Genomic DNA, 20,018 nt, shown 5'->3' on the forward strand with positions numbered 1-20,018 from the left:
TTTTTTGGTAAGACATCTTCAAGATTTTGACACTACTTGCTATTTTTTTAACTTAGAAACTGGATCTCCATTTTGAGGACTAGTTGGACTTTAAGCATCTAATTTTCGTTTGGTTAAGGATTGCCATGGAGTGAGATATGTTTTATTATAACCTGCAATTTAACCTAGGGATCCATCTTGTCAAAAATGTGACAATAAAAATGACTGCAACCTGAACTCTGATGTGCCCTTTAAATATTGCAGTTCATTTTGCACAGTGCAATGGATGACCCAGTGTGCCAGGTTTGCCAGTGGATTTGACTAGGATATTCAAGTTTGACTTTTTAACAAGGGTAAATTTTTTGCTTGAAAACAGTGGGAATTAAAATGGCCAGATTTGAATTTAGATACATATTAAATCCCACAGTTCATTTATACAGATAAGCAATCGAGTGTTTGAGCAATCGAAAATTAGTGTACCCACATTGGACTGGGTAAACTTCACATGCACTCAATACATGAAATATGAATTTGTTTCGTAACGTGTGCAAATTAGAAGCTGTGGGCTAGTAAGTAGATGGCTAACTAATGTCCTTATCTTTTACTATAAATTAGTTCAGTAGTTAGCGCTGCTGCTACGCGGATCCAACGAACTGGGCTTGAACGCATAGCCTGCACACGTAAATCTCGTACGTGAAAGTATCCCGTACATACGAGATATTTTCACGTACGTACAAAATAAGGGACATCCCATAACTGGCCAATATCAATTTCTGTGGAATGTAACTGTGTGAGGAAAACATCAGACTGTTTAGTGATATGTCCTTTTTCCAGAAAATGATGTATAGTAGCATGCGAGGGTATTTGGTGCTCATCTGAATGTATGTGGTGCACACGCAGCATAAGCTGGCTCAACCTTAAAATGCCCTGACTATGGTAAGTGGTGGGCACAAGATATATATACTGTAAATTGTGGATACTGATCAGGATGCCTCCTGGACGCCTCCCTGGTGAGGTGTTCCGGGCACGTCCAATCGGGAGGAGGCCCCTGGGAAGACCCAGGACACGCTGGAGGGACTATGTCTCCCGGCTGGCCTGGGAATGCCTTGGGATTCTCCCGAAAGAGCTGGAAGAAGTGGCCGGGGAGAGGGAAGTCTGGGCCTCTCTGCTTAAGCTGCTGCCCCCGCGACCCGATCTCAGATAAGCGGAACAGGATGGATGGATGGATGGATTGTGGATACAAAATAGTAAGTTGTATGCACCAAATTGTTTACCAGGAAAAAAAAAATACACCATATCCCCTCAGGGGCTCCATACAAGTGTGCAGACAGATACCTGTGAACATAAAGCACGTACAGTATCTAAGCCCTTTGAAGGGGCCTTAGCTGTCTCAAAAGCTTGCATTTGTAATCTATTTAGTGAGCCAATAAAAGGTGTCATTTCACCCTACTTTCTCCTGTATCAATCTATGGCTAACACGGTACAACACTCTACTGCTATAACCCTTTGAGTCAGATAACCCTCCCACAACCCTAAACTTAACCATAGTGTAACGGGGCATGTGATGGGCATTTAGTGGCTGTCATTGTGGGCATTACCTGATGTAAATCATAGGTATGGCAGGCTGCAGTTAGACCTATTGCCAACCATCCCACACTCCTTTAATAAATAAAAGCCCATCCATCTGCTTTTTATATCACCACACCACAACAGATGGAAGTGACATCAAACTGAAGCGCCGTGGCCTTGGTAAAGATGTAATTAGGTTTCCCCGGAGAGCACTTTTGCATTTTTTTAATTTAACTTTATTTCATACGTACATGAAAGTATCTCATATGTTTAAACATCTCGTGCGTGAAAGTATCCCGTACGTACAAGTTATTTTCACATACATGCAAAATAAGGGCCATCCCATAATTTTTTTTTCACTGTGCAGTTCAAAGCTTCCGTACCTTAAATAGAGGTGGCAGCATCTCCAAAAGAAGCAGTGAGATCAAGTAAGTAAGTAATAATAAGCAGCAGTGCATCAGCAAAATCATGGAGAAGATTATTCAGAGTTTGGAAATGGGCATGTTTGGTGCTATGATACATTTAGAATACAAGCTGGAAATATTAAAACAGTGTTATTACTTAAAGAAACTACAACTTCAAGCATTTTAGGAATGAAATGTAATTTGGGGATTGGGCAAATATTTATGAGAAAACAAAGGTTTAGGAGCTTCATGTTTTCTGTAATGGAACAATTCTTGCAAGCTTTGGAGCAGCAGTTATTGAGTTGGTCTGGAAAGACAGATAGAGAGTGATGCTAATGAGGGGACAACATCATCCCTGTCATAGTTCAGCCTGGGTCCCACTCGTGGACCCTGACTCAGCCTCCTCTAGTTTCCCCTTTCCCATGTGCAAGAGAATCATTTCACAAGCAGTATTCAGAATAACTCTTTTCTGGTTTGACTAGTAAAGCCATGCAAGTTAGCCCTAAAATTGGGGCTGAATTCTTCAATGACTGTCTCCTTCCCCCTTCCATTGTCAGACATTTTTGATAACTGTCATTGTAGTTCAATCATGTAATGTTATAAAAAGGGAAACTCTAGCATTTCTTTGTGTCCGGCAGCCATTTCCAGCTGTTTTTGAGGTTTTAGCCATCCCTTTTCCTAAGAGAATTTCCCTGGTGGTCCCAAGTTTAAATCAATTGCCTTCTTAGGTGGCTAATGTGTCCTTCGCTGAATTTACTGGAGTTGTTTTTGTCCATATGCTTATTTTGAGGATGTTGGAATTTTGCTATTCCAGTGTGTGTTTTGAATTTAATTAAATTAAACATTTTTAAAAAATATTCTCTATCATTGAGTTTCATGAAAGTTTGTTCTGTTTTTGGATATGTTTCAGTTTTGCTTCAATTTGATTTTTCCTTAGGAATTATTCCCAGGTGTTTCTTCTTATTACTAACTGCATTTTTTTAACTAGTATCATTTTATGTTATTAATAACCTGGATTATTACATGATAATTTGATAAGCTCAGGTGTTTATCTTTTTATTAGGGACATTCACCACCGATATCTTAACAATTAATTATTTAGTGACTGTAGTAAGACTGTAATTGCAAAGAAGTATAATTAGTTCATTAAACCTGCTGCGACTTGCCTAAGGAGTCACTTCTTCCTTCAGAAGAGAATCTTGTTAAATGAATATTCAGCCCAAAAATGATATTTTTATATGTTACTTACCCCTTGTAGTTTGTAGTGATGGCCAAGAAAAAATTTAATTACAGGTTTTCAAAGAAAAAGGAAAGAAAAAGTTTACGATATAATGTATGCTAATGATAACCAATTTTACAATAGCAAAAAATCTCGTATTACTTGTGTTGCGTAATCTACATATCTGTTATACAGCTGTATACTTTCAGCATGCAAAAAGTATACATATTTAACTAAAATATTGTTAAATAAATAGTTCCAGAAAATAGTTCATAAGCAGGAAACACAAGTCTCATGGTACTGAATTTTTGAAGATTCTCCTTTCCTCCTCATTGGTCGAGAGTCTTATCTTCAATCCCATTTGACCACGCGAATCCTTGAAGCCAGAGGCAAATGTGAGCAGACCTATGAATAAACCTGCCACCTCACAAGCCTTGAGTAGTGATGCACTGTAGGTAGGGGATCAGTCAAGCAGCCATTATAGGTAGAATGAGAGAGAAGGTCATGAGCAGAAGGAGAAATCAGGCAAAGTTCATGAAAGGGAGCAAGACGGTGGAAGGACAGAAGAAGAGAGCATCGACTGACCTTACCTCTCAAAGGTAAACACTGATGTACATATCAGGTGCCCAAGTACACATACAACATTCACCTTAATAATCACTTACATTTATGCAATAAAATGCAACCAGTTCTGTAAAGAAAAACCCAGTTATTAGTTCTCTTTTAATAAAAACTGCTGGCTTTATTTAACTTTTTGCTTTTGTTGGATCTGATATAGACTTAATTTTTACAGAGGCAATTACATTAACTCTTTAGGCTCAATAACGAGAACATGACAGAACATTCCAAATCAGAGAGTTTAAATCTGTTTCAGGATTAATGCATGGCCTTTGCTCATCAGAGGATAATAAGTATATTTCTTTGCTGTAATTTGCTTAAACTGCTTTTCAGGAGATTGAAAGAATTGGTGGGACTGGAATATTGCAGTCAAATTCGACAGACAATAATCAATCAAATAAGTCAAAGAGACAGGCGGTTGTCTTATACCGTGTGACATGAGAACACAAGATGACTAACCGTAGTAAATAAAACAATTAGAAGTTGCAGCATTAAAGTCTTTTTGGAAGAATGTGTTGCCTTTCCCTAATGCTGAGAGTGCTGTCAAAGGGCAGGACAAAGTCAGACTTGGGATAATGAGTCAGACTATCAGAGAGACTTCAAAAGGTTAAAACAAAGCTGAAATGAAAATTTAAATCGAAAGGGGGCAGGCATTATGGTCCTTGCTCTAGATTTGTGTTCTTCTAAATGAACTGTAAAAGGTGTTTGTTTTGTTTTCTAAGTAGATCCAACACATGGTACTGAAATTTTAAATTGACAGTAAATTCAAAAGTAATGGTGATGTCCGATCTTGAGACTGGCAAATGTTGTTGGCATGAACCAACACGACCACTGCCATGCAAAACTAGCACAAATCAGAGGCACCCACAAGAAAAATACACAAGATGGCACTGTAGTTATATCACTGTCAAAATAATAAAATATACTCAGTGGTGCATAAGCAAAAAGGGGAAACAGATCGTAAAACTCATATTACAATAGCACTGCTGATTCTATATTTCTACAACTTAACGGAGTCTGGTGGAAACAGAACCGACCACTTTGTGATTTATAGTTCAAAATAGTTTCCATTAGCCCATAATGAATGCAATGAAGTTCTTTTCATTTTTGAGTAACAATTGCATGAAAAACAAAGGGTTTTTATTTATTACTTTAATTTATATGTTTTACAGAGACAGTCTGCAAAACAGGAATGGTCCTTCTATGTGGAGAGATTACATCTCGTGCTGTTGTGGATTACCAGAAAGTAGTGAGAGATGCCATTCGCAAAATTGGCTATGACGATTCAGCAAAAGGTGGGTTAAAAAAAAAATCAGCATTTTTGCTTGCATCAAATCTAAAATAACATACAGCTCTTTCAATTCCTCTGGACTAATTATATTTGCTTGGCAATATGCTGAAGAATCATACAATTTTACAGCTTTCTAAGTGCAAGATTGTGCAGAAGGTCTCCAGCAATGTCACAGATCTGCATGATCAATTTTAATCAGCAGCTAATACAATTTACACACAACAAAGACAGCTTGCTATGAACATGATGTAAAACACTCATCTCACTTTGGTAGGAGAGTTAAAGCTGCATTCATTTGCTTCCATCATCAAGAGTCTGCATAGCAGCTGAGCTCCTTGAAAATGAATCACAAGCATAAAAAATATTTGAAAATACAGCATGTGTACTTTGTGCAAAAATCACATGACAAATTTGACAATTTCTTAATGATGTCGACTGTCACAGTACACATACCTCTACCATCTGGTAAGACTTCCTCCAAGCCTCACAATGCATTGATAATTTTATCATATCTTTATAAATGAGAAAACAACGGAATTGAGAATTTCAGAGTTTAAAATATGAAATCTTATGGCGCATTCCAGAATATTTAAATATTGCATGTAGATTTCTTTGTCAGGGAGCTGTAATCCTGAGCTGAGTGGTGGTTGCTGTCCCCTTTTATAGCCCACCCGGAAGTGCTCCAGGTGCTTGATCACCTGTTTCCGATTGCACTTCTGGGCAGGGCTGCAGAGTCATACATGCAGACTCAGGGAGCCATGCAGCACCCCCATGGCAGCCACCCCAGATCCCATCAGGGCTCCCATGGAGCCCTGCGGGAAACTGAGGCACCATCGTCAGCCAGGGAGGCTGCCACCAAGCATCCCAGGGGAGGTATTGAGTAACCCATGGTTGCTCCCCCAGAACATACGTTAAATAGATACATAGCAAAATTATAAAAAACAGAAAAACAATGAACAAAAATGACAAGAGTACAAAGAAGACAAATAGAAGTACTTTAAATATGAGCCAGGTGAGGAACCCTAGCTGGACCATAACCAATTTACTCGACTCTTCATGACTGAAATGTGAAGCCAATGTAAACCCCCCAACACCTTGCTCCTCTTTAATCTGATAAACAGCTTAGGGCTGTCAAAACCAAGACTAGCAGATTTAATAGTATGCACATACAGTATGTGATATAAGAGGCATGAATTTAATACTTTAGCCCTGAGAATCATGTACAATATTTTCACGAATGGATCTACTGTGTTTGCATTAAATTATTATTATAATTTATAATTTAATTATTTTAATTTAATTCTAATTATAATTAAATTTGGCCCTGGTTTGTGTGTGTGTGTGTGTTCACCCTGTGATTATTCTTGCCTTGCACCCATTACTTGCTGGGACAGGCTTAGATTTTCTGTGACCCTGCTCGGGGTAAAGCAGGTTTAGAAAATGGATGGATGGAACTTAACCTGATCAGATTCCTGAGATTGTTAGGTCAAGAAAGCTAAGTATAAAGTAGACCTTAAAATGATAATGGGGGTCTGCTTCCTTTATCATCCAGTAACACACCAAATTAATTTGCCTCTCTTGTGTAACTACTTTGTCTCATTTGTTTTAATGCATCAAGTTACTTTTTAGCACTTGCTGAATTTAATGTTCACCGCTGGTTTAAACCCACAGGCTTTGATTACAAGACTTGCAATGTGCTCGTAGCTCTGGAACAGCAGTCTCCAGATATTGCACAAGGTGTCCACTTGGACAGGAATGAAGAGAACATTGGTGCTGGAGATCAGGTATGTTTAGGGAATGCAAACTAACAGGATATAATGAAAATATGAGAGGTGTCAAGATTGTATTCATCTGTGCACTTTTATTTAGGAGGTGATTTGAAAAGGATTCTTACTCCTGAAATACGTTGCCAGCATAATGTAAAGCTTCAGTACCATTCCTTTTTAATTTTACACAACTCCAACAAGTCTATTTTCAGTAAGACTCTGGACCATATATTCAGCTCTTAGATTAATGTTCTATTATTAAGCAAAGTATCCTCATTTAAATTGATTTTGTAAAACAGGTGACAAAGTTAAATGACTTGCACAAAACCTTTGTGAGCAGCTAATATGTTATATGTCTTATAGGTCACATTTAAGCAGAACTGCCATTTTAGTGGCTCTCTGACTAGCTACTCTATTACTTAGCTAATTTAAACAGAAGCAATAAAATGTATTACGAGAATATATTAAACATCTCCTGAGTCATTCATCAAAGATCATACAATTGGAGAATAAAGACAAGATAATAGTAGGAAGACCCTGTTAATCACTCTAACTTTTAAGATACTGTACTGTTGACAATAATGCATACATACAGGTTTATTTAGCATTCTATTTTAAATAGAGACTTATTGTAAATGCTACAATGTAGTGTTTAGTACATCCATTCAAAATGTTTTTTGTATCATACAAAAAAATAATAAAATAAAAACAGGGACAAGATAAATTTGGCTCTAACGTTCAAACTCTTCTAAGAAAAGAAACATATTGCTGGAACTGCCCACTACAGAACATCTAAACCATTTCTGAAAACAAACCAAAAAATGAAAAAAAAAAAAACTTACAAAAGTCAGTTACAACATAACATTCTCAAACCTGCTTAGTCCAGTTTAGGGCAGCAGGGGCCCAGGGTCTGTCCTTGCAGCTCTGGACTCAAGGCAACTACCAGCCCTGTCCAGGATTGCAATCCATCGCTGGACCCCACCTGCCCCACCTCACACACCCACCCACTCACATGAGTTCAGTCTAGCACCACCGATGAACTTAATACACATGTCTTTAGAAATGTGCAGAGAAAACACAAATACACACCCCCACACACACACACACACCCACCAGAGGACACACAGACTCCACACAGACAACAAACACGTCCACACACACACACACCCACCAGAGGACACAAACACATACACACACACACGCACACCTACCAGAGGGCACACAGACTCCACACAGACAACACCTGAACACCCAGTGCCTGAGGTACCACTGTGCTTACGTACTGTAGTTAAGCCAGTTATCACCTGCAAAAAATAAGAGACCTATACGTAGGACTGCTAAGTTTACCAGTGAAAGTATTCACAATTATTTAACATATTATTAAATAATAATCTATGAAAACTGAGTTTAGCAAAGGCTAAAAATGATATGGGCAGAAACATTACAGCTTTTTACAATTGCTAAAGCACAATTTTGACAACAAGGCTCATTGTTGCAAATCATTTAGCGCAATTCACAAAACACCTCACCCAAAGAGCAAAACACCTCACATATCCTGCAAAATGAAACACTGCAACCAAAACTACATATAGAATAATCATAATCAAACTACTCCACTAAATGGCACACATGTCAGTCATATCACCAGATTTTTGTCTAACCAACTACACACTGTTGGGCAAAATGAAAAGCACTCTCATCTTTAGTATGCTCTGCCACAATACTAAAATAGTCCAAATTGTAGAAAATTAGAGTGTTCACATGCACAGAAATATTTGCAGATACACACACATGCATTTATTTTTTTATTTTTCACCAAACAAGTCAGTTCAACATATGCACAGCAGATATATTTACATTGGAGTGAACAAAAATATGCTCAGAAAAAACAGTAAACTGAAAAAAAAAAACGTGCAGAAGAAATACATAGAAAAAAAAGAGGCAAGAAAAATAATTAGGCAGCATCTTGCCTCTCAGCTGGGTCTGGCCACAATGCCTCGTCCACATCACAGGCAATATCTTCCCTTGCCAGACATCGAGGGAAGAAGTGCCTTGAGTGCCTTATCCATCCCTGAATCGCACCCATATCAATTTCATCACATGCCTCTTCCATAGCCTGCACAAGAGGCATGCGCACATAGGGCTGCCGGTCGTCCTCCGCCATGCCGAAAAGAACTCTTCTATGGGGCTCAGAAATGGTGAGAATGGTGGGAGGTATTGAACGAGAAACAGTGGGTGGTCAGCAAACCAATTTTGGACTGGGGCTGCATGATGAAAGCTCACGTTGTCCCATACTACAACATACCGGGTTCTTGCATGGTCTGCATCATTCATACGCTCTGGTGGAATGAGAATGTTATGGAGTCTGTCCAGAAATGTTACAATATGGCCTGTGTTGTATGGTCCAAGGTTGGCATGATGGTGAGGACACCATGCATATTGGAGATGGCAGTGCACATGGTGATGTTCCCACCACGTTGGCCAGGAACATCTGTGGCCAATGACGTTTCTTCCCCTTCTTCTGGTCTTTGCTAGGTTGAAACCAGCCTCATCTATGAAGATGAACTCATGTGGGATTGCATGAGCATCCATTTCCAGTACTCCCTGAAAACAATTAACTAAAATCAGTCAATATGGTGTTATCCAGTACACTAGGAAACAATGTTGCGTGTAATGTGCTGCAGTCAATATTGTACTTACATCCACATACACTCGTCTGAGCTCTTTGTTTCTTTGAGAGTTTCTCTCAAAAGGCACCTTATACAATCGTTTCAGGCTGATTTGGTTTCGCTTGAGAATGCGAGCCAATGTGGACAGACTGACTCGTTGAATGTTGGTGAATATGGTGTTGTCTTGGATGATGTTGCTTTGAATTTCTCTTAATCTGATTTCATTATTCTCCAAGACTGAGTTTACAATGGCAGCTTCCTGTACCCCTGTGAACATTTCGCCCCTTCCTCCACCATGGTTGCGTCTCTCAGTCCTTTACAAAAACAAAAAACAAAAATATAGGGCTTGCACAATGCAGCCTAAAGATTCCCCCACATTATAGTAAATTGGACAGGAAACTCGTACAGTTAGTGTATGACATTAGCCATTCATGAAGTACACAGGTGTCACCCAACTGATACACTATGACATGGGGTGTACTACACAGTGTGAAAGACATTTTGGTTGCATACCTGTGCTCCAGTCTAAATGTCCGGATGACAGAGGCGACAGTAAAACGGCTCAAGTTGGGCTGCACTCTATGTCCAGCCTCTTGCATTGTCAGCCCATGGTTGATGACATGATCAACTAAGGTTGCTCTGATTTCATTTACCAGTTGCTGTCTTCTTCGTCCATGACCTCCTATACCAGCTCTACCCCTACCTCTCACTCTTCCTCCCTCTCTCATCCTCACCCTCCCTCTTCATCTTCCTCTCTCTGCAATGTCTTCCATTGTTCTTGAAAAAAAAGGTGCTCACCTGTGGTCTTTTTATAGTGCTTACTTCGTGATTGAAGTGGTAACAATTAACCATTGAAGTGTTTGGCCAGTTGGCACATATATTGGCCAATTAGCTCATGTTCTGTCCTTTTGAATGGCAGTGTGTTGTAATGGCAAACATGTGACTTTATGTCAGATTGTTGTGTCTTATGCAGAGAAACGTGTTTAGTGCATTTAGAAAGTGCCATTTTGAATTGCAAAATGTGTGTAAAGCAGGAAATGTGTTTAGAGTTTTAGAGACTTGAGAAGAGGTTTTGCTCTCTTTGTGTCAGTTTGAATAATTGTGCTATGCATGTCATTTTAGTGTGTTAGCAATTGTGAAAAACTGTAATACAAAAAATATATTTTAGCAAAAGTCCTATAGTTTCTATGATTTGGTAAGTATTGTCATTTGCTGCAGGCAGAAGCTTGGAAAGGATACTAACAGAAAACAAACCTTTATATTCTTAATATTTACAAGCAGGTGGTGAAGTCTTTGATTTATTTAATTTACTCTTCAATGCTGTGATTTTAGTTTAGATTTTACAATATGTGTTACCTTATAATCATCAACACCATAATAATAATATCACATTGGGTAAAATCCTGAAGAAACATTAAAAAACATTATTGTTGCTTACAAAAAAAAATGTCAGGCAGAGTAATGATTATGAAGCTGAAAATTGGAGGTGTGATGATGAATGTTGTTAGTACATATGCACCGCAAGTTGGGTGTGCAAAGAGTGAGAAAGATTTCTGGAGTGAGTTGGATGAAGTGATGGACAGTGTACCCAAGGGTCAGAAAGTGGTGATTGGAGCGGATTTCAATGGACATGTTGGTGAAGGGAACAGTGGAGACGAGGAGGTGATGGGTAGGTATGGTATCAAGGAGAGAAATGAAGAAGGCCAGAGGATAGTGGATTTTGCCAAAAGGATGGACATGGCTGTGGTAAATGCACATTTTAAGAAGAAGGAGGAACAGAAGGTGACATGCAAGAGTGGAGGAAGATGCACACAGGTAGATTACATCCTATGCAGAAGAGTCAATCTGAAGGAGATTCCAAAGTGGTGGCAGGGGAAAGTGTAGGTAGACAGCATAGGATGGTGGTCTGTAGGAGATCATAAAGAAGAGGAGAGTGAGGGCAGAGCCAAGGATCAAATGGTGGAAGTTGAAAAAGGAAGACCGCAAGGTTGAGTTTGGGAGAAGGTGAGACAGAACCTGGGTGGCAGTGAAGAGTTACCAGACAGCTGGGAAACTATGGCAGATGTAATAAGGGTGACAGCAAGAAGGGTGCTTGGCGTGACATCCGGACAGAGGAAGGACGAAAAGGAAACCTGGTGGAGGAAGGGAGAAGTACAGGAGAGTATAAAGAGGAAGAGGATGGCAAAGAATAAGTGGGATAGTCAGAGAGATTCACAAAGTGGACAACAGTACAAGGAGATAAGGCGCAAGGTGAAGAGAGAGGTGGCAAAGGCTAAAAAAAAGGTGTATGATGAGTTGTATGAGAGGTTGGACACTAAGGAGGGAGAAAAGGACCTGTAGCGATTGGCTAGACAGAGGGACCGAGCTGGAAGAGATGTGCAGCAGGTTGGGGTGATAAAGGATAAAGATGGAAACGTACTCACAAGCGAGGAGGGTGTGTTGAGCAGATGGAAAAAGTACTTTGAGAGGCTCATGAATGAAGAGAACGAGAGAGAGAGAAGGTTGGATGATGTGGAGGCAATGAATCTGGAAGTGCAACAGATTAGCAAGGAGGAAGTATGGACAGCTATGAAGAGGATGAAGAATGGAAAGGCCATTGGTCCAGATGACATACCTGTGAAAGCATGGAGGTGTTTTAGGAGAGATGGCAGTGGAGTTTTTAACCAGCTTGTTTAATGGAATCTTGGAAAGTGACAGGATGCCTGAAGAGTGGAGAAGAAGTGTACTGGTGCAAATATTTAAGAATAAGGGGGATGTGCAGGACTATAATAACTACAGGGGGATAAAATTGATGAGCCACAGCATGAAGTTATGTGAAACAGTAGTGGAAGCTTGGTTAAGAAGTGAGGTGATGATTAGTGAGCAGCAGTATGGTTTCATGCCAAGAAAGAGCACAACAGATCTGATGTTTGCTCTGAGGATATTGATGGAGAAGAATAGAGAAGGCCAGAAGGAGTTACAGTGTGCCTTTGTGGACCTGGAGAAAGCATATGACAGGGTGGTATTGTATGAGGAAGTCGGGAATGGCAGAGAAGTACATAAGAGTTGTACAGGATATGTATAAGGGAAGTGTGACAATGGTGAGGTCTGCGGTAGGAGTGACGGATGCATTCAATTTGTTGGTGGGATTACATCAGGGATCGGCTCTGAGCCCTTTCTTATTTGCAATGGTGATGGACAGGTTGACAGACAAGATTAGACAGGAGTCCCTGTGGACTATGATGTTTGCTGATGACATTGTGATCTGTAGAAATAGTAGGGAGCAGGTTGAGGAGACCCTGGAGAGGTGGAGATATGCTCTAGAGCGGAGAGTAATGAAGGTCAGTAGGAACAAGACAGAATACATGTGTGTAAATGAGAGAGAGGTCAGTGGAAAGGTGAGGATGCAAGGAGTAGAGTTGGTGAAGGTGGATGAGTTTAAATACTTAGGATCAACAGTACAGAGTAATAGGGATTGTGGAAGACAGGTGAAAAAGAGAGTGCATGCAGGGTGGAATGGGTGGAGAAGAATGTCAGGAGTAATTTGTGACAGACGGGTATCAGCAAGAGTGAAAGGGAAGGTCTACAGGACGGCAGTGAGACCAGCTATGTTATATGGGTTGGAGATGGTGGCACTGACCAGAAAGCAGGAGAGAGAACTGGAGGTGGCAGAGTTAAAGATGCTAAGATTGGCATTGGGTGTGACGAGGATGGACAGGATTAGAAATGACCTGCATGTCTTTGGACTGTGGGAGGAAACCAGAGTACCTGGAGGAAACCCATGCAGACAATAATAATAATAATAATAATAATAATAATAATAATAATAATAATAATAATAATAATAATAATAATAATGATAATAATAATATATTTTATTTATACAGTGCCTTTCCCATGCTCAAGGTGTAATCTAAGTAAACAATGTCTAGACCTCAGCATTAGAGTTTGGATTGCATTATCTATTGGAGTGTACAGTATTTAGTAATGCATGTAGTACTGAAATAGTTTGGTTTGTGATGTGCCATCTGTTTGAATGACAAATGCAATGTGTTTTATTACTACAAATGTCTGTGATGTGCAGTCTGTTGGAAAGAAAGAGACATAGCAACTGGCTGGACACACAGACACATGTTCCTTTATTAAATTCGATTTGAAATAACTATGCAAAATAAGTGCAAATGAGTGTATGATAGATTTAAAATGGTCAACACAAACAGCACTGAGGGAGCATCAGTTATGGCACTACAGCCATGTGACGCAGTTCCCACAGGGTGATCCGGCTCACAGGATCCTCATTGTTGAGGACCCAAGTATCTGGACCAGGCCAAGAGGACATCCACATAACACCTGGTTGTGGTAGATAGATGATTATTTCTGGGGAGTGGGGCTGGACCACGTGTCTGCCTGGGGTGTTGCCAACCAGGATCCCAAGCTTTTTTGTCATGTGGTGTGGGCGGCAATGCGTTATACCAGTGCATGCTCTCCATCCTGACGTGACGTGACCTTAAAGGTCTCTTCCAAATGGCTGTCTCCAGTCACGTAGCTGTGGGGTTGTATCTGAGCTCTGAAAAGTCATCACCCCACATGCTAAGATTTCTAAACCATGCAAAGGCCAGTAGCACTCAACTCACTTTCAATGAAATGCTTAGGACATTTGGGGTAACACATCATAAAGGCAGAGACTAAACCCTTTGAAGAGAACCACATGTTTGCTTAGTGTGCAAGCAGACAACTGTTTGGACACACTGCTGCTTGTCTTACATCATCTCTGCTCTTTTCTTGACATGCCTTCCACTTATGAAAGAACACTATTTCGGAATATTTCTTTTGCAATTTAACACTATACAGCTTTGAATAATAATTGATAAATTGAATAATTGTAATATTCATCTGTATATTATACCCAATTATCTTTTAAATCATTTGGAGATATCTAGAGTACATAAAACTTTCTCAAACTTCATTTATTTTAACACGGGGGCTCCTCAAGGTTGTGTCATGTCTTCTGTGATCTAAGGCACACCAATCATCACCATCCTGTTATCAAGTCTGCTGATGAGTCACGAAAGCCATTACACAAACCGAGTAGACTGTTCAGTGAGGTTTCTCTCAACGTCTACCAATCTTAAACTTGATGCCAGAAATTTGTTCATTCATTTCTCATGGTTCTGGGAAAGAAGGTGGAATTTCTATGAACTCACATTACTAATGATCTATATTGGAACACTGATAAAATATATTTATTCTAAATGCAATCAGAATTTACTTCTCCTCCCATTCAGACTTTTGAAAGTGAACAGGGATGATCTCATGCTGCACTTTGTACCCGTCACTTTCAGCTCCATTGCCTGCTACAGTGGCATAACAAATGAACATTTAAAGAAACTTCAACAGGTTACCAGGCAGGAAGCCAATGTGACTGGAGCCGATGTGGATGATACGCTTGTGCTACAGGGCAGCCGACGAAACTCTGCTGTTGACAGCCATTCATTACATGCTGTGCTTGCCTTCAGTAAGCCATGGAGGATAGTGGGCTTAAAGCTGTGCACTAACCTCATCAGTGGAAGCACAGATTTGTAATCATAAAACTTCACTGCCGTTTGAAGCACCTTCAGTGGGGTCTGCATAAACACAGTATACATTACTATGAAACATTTATTAAAAGAAGTGTTTTTCTAAAATGTGCTTAGCATATAACCAGCTCTGTGTGTGTGTGTGTGTGTTTTTCTTTATAAAGCAACTGAAAAGTCACATTTCTTGTTTTGTCTATAAGAGACTGAAAAAAAAAGTTCAAACTTTAAATGGACAAAATAAAATTTATGAATGGTGCCACACAGCTTAGGCTCAATTGGTGTAGATCGAGCTTTAATAACATACAGTAGACTACCTTGGCATAATATCCTGACAGTGACTGAGAGATGCAAATGTATGAATCAGAGGCATTCACTTATTTACATGTTGAAGAAAATACCAAAACACCCACATGTCCCATTTGAATGAGGGGAGCTTGTCTCCTCATCTCTCAGATATCTTTCTTTTTGCCTCTAGTATCTGGATACTCTTCTTCCCAACTCTAAGCTCAACCTGTTATGGCAGGGGATAACTTTTGCAAAGTTCATTTTCCAAGGTCAGCTGCAAACCTTCAAGGCTATAAGGCCATCAGGTGATATGGCCATCTGGTGGTCTTTGTTTTCTCTACAGCCCTGGTCCCACACATTTCAGTCTATTCTTGGGCTGCTTGCTATAACCAACAGGTAGCAGGGTACCAGTAGCTTCCTCCATGACTCACTGTTGCCATCGACCGACTTGAAAGATACAGCTGGGTGTCACTGAAGGCCCAAAGACTCCACCTGTGAGGACTGTGCCCAGAGCACAGATGATACTATCAGCTGTCATGAATTAATGTTGTGGCTTCCTTGGAACCATCTTGGACTTTAATTTTTGCAATTTTTTGTAATTGTAATTGTGTTGTTTTTTGGATTTTTTTCTTTTATTGCTATTTTAGTGATGCCATCATGGTTTTATTTTTTGTTTTTTGGTTGCCACCATTAGTTTAAGGTTTTTATGTTCTTTGCTGGTCACACAATGCAGTGGTCACATGACACATTTCCTGCTTACCTAAGATTGTGGTGTGCATCTGTTAACTTAGAAATGAAAGGCACTGTTCTCTTGATAAAGCAGGACTACTAAAGAACAAATATGGATCAAAATCTTTTTTTTTCCTGGTTTTGAATTTCCCTCACATTTTGCTTTTGATTCCTTTGTTTCTTTGACTTCTTGGTGTAGAACGTCCTATCATTTCCCTTTAGTACCTGCCATATTATTTCTTAGTCAGAGTCTCTCAGATAATGTTTGTTGCCACTTTGAGTTTACTATGGACTTTTGATATGTTTCACTTTAGTTTTTATTTTTTTGATTAACTTTTATTATTACTACGATAGTATCATTATGCCGCTTATTTTATCATAGCAGCTCGGGTGCAACCATCTTGAATTTTAGCAATGGTGCCATTGCTGTTGCAGTGCAGAATATGTGATGTTTTAGTTTCAGGATTCAAATGTTATTAAATGTAATCTGATTAAGAATTTTAACTAACATTTTTCAAACTGATAATTGGTATTTCAGAGGTCTTTGAGGTATGATGGCCTTTTGGCTAGTCCCCTGACTTTGATTTTAACCTTTTCCACTGTTTTTCTAAGCCATTCTTGCTTTCAATAAAATATTTAGATTTGAATTCTCTTGTCAATACCATGCCTGGCCCCTCATGACTACACCAGAAAGTCACCAGGGACCACCACCTCCTGACATCTCTCTTTCTCCTTGCAATGGGGTATTCGGTCCTTCCAGAACAAAGATCTATTCTACTAATAATATTTTTTAAGTTTACCAGATAATTACTATCAAGTCAAGTCAAGTTCGGGAGCATGGACTGGTACAGTGCGTTGCCGCACCCACTACACGACGAAACAACTCGGGATCCCAGTTTGCAACCCCCCAGGCAGACACGCGTTCCAGTCCCACCCTCCGGAAATGACCCTCTATCTGCTGCAGCCATGTGTTACGTGGGCGGCCCATTGGCCTGGTCCAGCCACTCGGGTCCCGAACAATGAGGATCTTACAAGCTGGATCACCCTTGGGGAAACGCGCCACATGGCTGTAGTGCCGTAACTGACACTCCCTCACAATGCAGGTAATGTGCCTCATTTGGGACTCCATGAGCAACCGCTCATTCGATACAAAGTCAAACCAACGGTACCCATGGATTTTCCAGAGAGACACAGTACCAAAGGAGTCCAGTCTTTGTCTCAGGTCACTGGATAGCGCCCATGTCTCGCAACCATATAGCAAGACAGGACTCTTAAGAGTTGGACCTTCGTCCTTTTGCATAGATATCAGGAGCACCACACACCCCTTTCCAGCGACCTCATGACCCCCTCAAACTCTCCCAATCCGTCTACTGACTTCACAGGAAGAGTTATCAGAGACATGAATGTCACTACCAAGGTATGTAAACCTCTCAAGAAGGTCAACACTCTCTCCGCAGACAGACACACTGCTGATGGCTGTGCCCAAGAGGTCACTAAAGGCCTGGATCTTGGATTTTATCCAGGAAACTCGCAAGGCCAGACACTCAGACTCCTCACTCAGTCTCTCGAGCGCTCCATTGACTCTGCGAACATCACAGCATCATCAGCAAAGTCAAGATCAATGAAACTTTCTTCACTAACAGATGCCCCACAGCCGCTGGACCCCATGACCTTGCCCAACACCCAGTCCATACAAACATTGAACAGAGTAGGAGCAACAACACACCCCTGACGAACCCCAGAATCAACTGGGAAAAAAACGCAGAGGCCCTGCCTCCACTCTGCACAGCACTCACAGAACCAGTGTATAGGCCGACCATGATATCCAGCAACCTCGAGGGGATCCCGTGAACCCTCAGGATGTCCCACAGGGCAGCTCGAACAACTGAGTTGAACACTTTGTGAAAATCAACAAAGGCTGCAAAGAAACTCTGCTGATATTCATGTTTGCGCTCCCCGAGAACCCTCAGTGCCAAGATGCGGTCAATGGTAGACTTCTTAGGCGTAAAACCAAACTCTTCCAGTCGCTGGTAGGTGAGCAAGTGATCATGGATCCTATTGAGGACAACCCTAGCAAGGACCGTACCTGGCACAGGGAGCAGTGCTATCCCCTTGTAGTTGCTGCAATTCAGGCAATCACCCTTCCCTCTCCAGATAGGGACGACAAGTCCCGTTTTCCAGTCAGTTGGGATGATGCCAGTCTCCCACATAGAAGCAAAGATTGCTTGCAATGCCAGGAGGACAGCCTTACCACCAGCCTGGAGAAGTTCACCCCGAATACCATAGATCCCTGCGGCCTTTCCTCCCCTCAGCTGGTTCACCACCTTTGCAATCTCAGTGAGATTGGGTGGTTCACAGCTAATTGGAGGATCAGCCTTAAGAACTGTGGACCCAGAGATATCCAACATCCTAGCTGGAGGATCAGCTTTGAACAACTGCTCAAAGTAGCCAGCCCAGCGGGTCACAACTGCAATGTCATCCGTAAGGACTGCTCCATCAGCCGCCCTGACTGCTACTCTCCGAGGAACAGATTCAGATGTGCGTAATTACTAATTTAATCAATTCCAAATTACTATATACACATACATTTTAAAATATATTTGTAACAGGACACAATAAGATCCATAATAAATACTCATTTGGAAAGTGTATAATTTGGACTCAATTATAAAAGTGGAAACCATCAAATTAATTTATGACTTTTCCAGTAAATCAGAACAAAATGAAAACATGGCGAGCAGGTCCTGAACGTTTCAGTGTAACACACAGTACTGAATGTCTTACAAAAATTAAAAACAAATAATGCAAACTCTTCATAGCAAGTTGTAGTATCTGCTATTGTTTCTAGAAGTGTTTCTTAAATATAGTGTACAAATAACTTGCCAATAAATAATATGTACACACAGTATTTTACAGAAATCTGAGGGTAGCACTGTGTGTTGCTGTGAAAAATAACACTTTCTACAGTTTCCAGGACTAAGAGGATGCATGCAAAAAGACTGATGGGATATACTATATGTAAATACCAAAAATTACCCTAAAAAATATACACTTACAGTTAGGTCCATAAATATTTGGACAGAGACAACTTTTTTCTAACTTTGGTTCTGTACATTACCATAATGAATTTTAAATGAAACAACTCAGATGCAGTTGAAGTGCAGACTTTCAGCTTTAATTCAGTGGGTTGAACAAAATGATTGCATAAAAATGTGAGGCAACTAAAGCATTTTTTTAACACAATAGAAAAACGTTGTCTCTGTCCAAGTATTTATGTACTGTGAGGTTAATCGATTGTTTGAGGTTGAAGGTTAACATTAAATAGTGTATATAGGTTTGTAAGAGGATAAACTATAAATGCTTGAGATCTTAGTTAAAATGTTATTATATTTAACTATGTGGTAATGATAAAGAGGTCTCACTGACAAATAACAAATTACCAGTTGTCTGATTTCAGCTGATGCAACCTTTAGGCTGTTTACCAGTACTTTGAGAGGGGTTTGAGAGTACATGATAAACACAGTGCTGGATATGTGAGGAAGGCAGTTTGGAAGATGAAAGGGAACATTATGCTGTCAGAGAACCAAAGTAACAGTATTTGATAAGCCTGAAACCTACAAAATGTCCTGCAAGAAAATGGGCACACATCCTACTTAGACCTCTCAGTGGTGGAAAACTGGGAGCAGACCATGAGTTGTGGTCCCAGCAGTGTGCAGCCTGCCATTCCTGACGTCTCCAGGGTTGAGTATTGTGTGGTGCACATATAAAACAAGGTTAATAAGCAAATGTGCAGTATCAGAGGTTTTTCTTTCTGTTCCCCAATAAAAAGGAACCTAAGAGACTAGTAAAGTGCCTACTGTGGACAGTTTCTATGACAAAACACACGGTCATGATCATTGGTAGACAAACTAGGATATACACTTGTATGGATTTG

General features: G+C 40.2%; 1 protein-coding gene across 1 annotated transcript in view; it reads left to right on the forward strand.

Moving 5' to 3' along the window:
* Positions 1-20,018, forward strand: part of LOC120542872 (S-adenosylmethionine synthase-like) — a 63,080-nt gene that overhangs the window by 22,071 nt on the left and 20,991 nt on the right. Inside the window, exons 3-4 of the mRNA XM_039775579.1 lie at positions 4,962-5,084; positions 6,752-6,864. Of these exons, the coding sequence (XP_039631513.1) occupies positions 4,962-5,084; positions 6,752-6,864 (236 nt within the window). The remainder of the gene's footprint in view (positions 1-4,961; positions 5,085-6,751; positions 6,865-20,018) is intronic.

The sequence above is a fragment of the Polypterus senegalus genome, chromosome 1 (genome assembly GCF_016835505.1).
Source record: "Polypterus senegalus isolate Bchr_013 chromosome 1, ASM1683550v1, whole genome shotgun sequence".
Taxonomy (NCBI): domain Eukaryota; kingdom Metazoa; phylum Chordata; class Cladistia; order Polypteriformes; family Polypteridae; genus Polypterus; species Polypterus senegalus.